General features: G+C 43.9%; 1 protein-coding gene across 1 annotated transcript; it reads right to left on the bottom strand.

The window, feature by feature from the left end:
- Positions 1 to 564: 564 nt before the first annotated feature.
- Positions 565 to 2178, bottom strand: MMACHC (methylmalonic aciduria (cobalamin deficiency) cblC type, with homocystinuria). Its single transcript, XM_010076706.1, has 3 exons — positions 1957 to 2178; positions 1429 to 1581; positions 565 to 876 (listed from the first exon to the last, which is right to left on the bottom strand). Exons 1-3 carry the CDS (start codon positions 2176 to 2178, stop codon positions 565 to 567), a joined length of 687 nt encoding a protein of 228 aa, XP_010075008.1.
- Between the last annotated feature and the right edge of the window lie 390 nt (positions 2179 to 2568).

Below are 2568 nucleotides of genomic sequence, written 5' to 3'. Positions count from 1 at the left end.
GAGGGAATACAGGGGAAATTTTCTTTCTCAGGAAGGCAAGACTAAAAAGACTAAACATTTATTCCCGAGGGTGCCTTATAACACAGGGTAACAAAATGCTAGATACATCTAAAAAAGTATCTGCCCTGAGTTCAGACAAAAAAAAAAAAGTGAAGAGTACAATGACTGAAAATTAAACTTTTTTACTCTTAACAGAATAAAACCAAAATGTTTGGAAATAAAATTATTGGGAACAAAAATGACTTCTCTAATGAGCAGCATGGGTTTTACAGTTGCCAGGGGGGTCTGAACTTTTCCCAACCAAAGGCTAATTGGCATCTTACCAGACTTCCAGAAAGACACACCAAATCATCAGCAGCACAGAATGGATTCCTCCCTCCTTCCTCCAGACCACAAGTGCTACGCTCTTACTCTGAGAAGCTGATGTTTGGCTTGAGAAGCTGCACGCTCTGCTTTGATTTGCCATCTCTGTATCAGCACACCATCCTCCTCACCACCGAGGAAAGGAAGGTGCTGATGAGTTACAGTTTGCTTGCCCTCTGCCTCTCCCCGGAGCCATGTTAGTCAGTGAAATGTGCTTCTCTGGGCTTCTTGTGTCAGCCCTAGCAGTTTGAATCTCTCCGCTGGAGGAGTGGCAAAGTACACTTTTTGCTCCTCTGAGTACGCTTCCTTCACTTCAATGATGTCCCTGTAGCGGCCGTCCTTCCAGTGGAAATTGAATTGCTCCAGCAACTCAATTCTTTTTTCCTCTGTGCGCACACAGTCAACAGGAGGAGACTGTTTCAGGAACGGTACCTGAATATCCGGGAACAGGAGCAGACCCCGGATAGCAAACCAACCACCATACTTGGGATGGACACATACACCATAAATCTTCTGAAATTAAAAAAGAAGGATCTAGGATGTCTCGTTTTGTCTCTAGTAATGGTTAGAGTTCAAAGCACTGAGCTTTAATACAACTTCTCACATTCCTAGCTACCTGTTGGAGCGCTAGACAGAGACAAAAAGAAAGCTCTTTTCTGAACGTGTGGCTCGGAGCATTAAATTTAATTCCCGTTCTCCTGTGCCCACACACACGACCCTGTAATGAGGAGAGAGGTCCCTTTTTGAAAATCTAACACAAAAATTGACCACAGTGCAATTTTTTTAAAAAATATTTATAATGCTCCAGGCAACAGGTCTTCTTCTACACTGAAATCTATCCTCCTGTCAAAGTAGATTTAATACATCAATATATTCTTCTCCATGTATGCACACCCTACCACTCTGAAGAATCTCAGAAGCTTCTGATACCTGTCTGATATACTGCACCTGTATGTGAGCTGGACTTTGTACTTTCCTGCAGGAAGAACTACTGAGTAAACAACAGTTGTACAATTCAGTGACTGCAGGTTGGTGGTTCTTCCCAGATTGTGGTTTTTGCCTCACCTTTTCCCCCCAAGGATCAAGCTTCACATCCGTCCTTTGGTAGTAATACGCGGCTCCAGAAACATGGGCTGCTGTCTGCGCCAAGAACCTGGGCTTTCGGCTCGGCAGGATCTCATAATCAAAGATGATATCTACCTTCTGGTCAGGGAATTTCTGGGAAAGTTAAAAAAACATCAGCCCAGGCTCATGGAAAAAGACTTTCCACTACAGAAGTGCTGGATGCTAGCAAACCAGGCACAGGTGAAGCTTGCAGATTTCCGCATCCCGCTACTGAACTCCATCAGCATGCTTGTGGCCTTGGATTTTCAAACCATGACTGTAAAACACTCTACATAGCTACCAGCTCTAACGGCAAAGAGACAGAATGTGCAAGTAAAGCAGGTCAACAGCCTGTTGATGCTCTCAGTTAAGAATTACCATCCTGAATAATGCTTTACCCTTCTAAAGAGCAAGGGCAGCATCCTGGAAAGCTTTGTCTACTGGTTATATACCACAACAGTAACAGGAATTGGTATTTTAGGTTCTTACCTCCTTCACACCTGATAAATGACGAGAAACACACTGATCCACAGGATCCCTGATCATTTGTAACCGTTCTTTGTTCACAAAAGGTTTAAGGGCTTTGTCAAACATTGAAGGCGTGCTGAGGACCACGAACGCCAGTGTGTCATCTGGGTAGGGGAGATGAAAGGCTGGCAGGAGAACAGCATTGTACCATCCAACCTTGGGCAATGAAAAACAAATGTCCATTAAAACAGGGACACCACTCTTTTGCTAGTGGGCATGCAGGAATTTTAAAAAGTAGAAAGAAGTGTAGCCACCTTCATTTGCAACCCAGATATGCAGCCTGCCTAGTGCCTTCCATTCAAACCAAGCTGTTTTGCATACTGGGATTTATGGTTTCTGGAAGCAGTACCTTGATGGGAGAGATAAGAAGCATCTCCTGCACTCAGCTCAGGACTGCCCTTTACCCGCTCTGCTCAGAAACCTTAGAGGGAAGTATGGGCAACCAGTCTTGACAATGCAAACCAGATGGTTTGGTTTAGATAAAGCTTTTACAGTTGGTTGAGGTTTTTTTCTCAGCTTCCGTCAGAAAGAAACTGGCGCTTTTGTTTTGCTCATGTGACAAGTTACAGTTTG

This window comes from Pterocles gutturalis, unplaced genomic scaffold (genome assembly GCF_000699245.1).
Source record: "Pterocles gutturalis isolate BGI_N339 unplaced genomic scaffold, ASM69924v1 scaffold52358, whole genome shotgun sequence".
Classification (NCBI taxonomy): domain Eukaryota; kingdom Metazoa; phylum Chordata; class Aves; order Pterocliformes; family Pteroclidae; genus Pterocles; species Pterocles gutturalis.
Note: the sequence above shows the minus strand (reverse complement) of the source record. Positions and strands in the feature narration are given on the sequence as shown.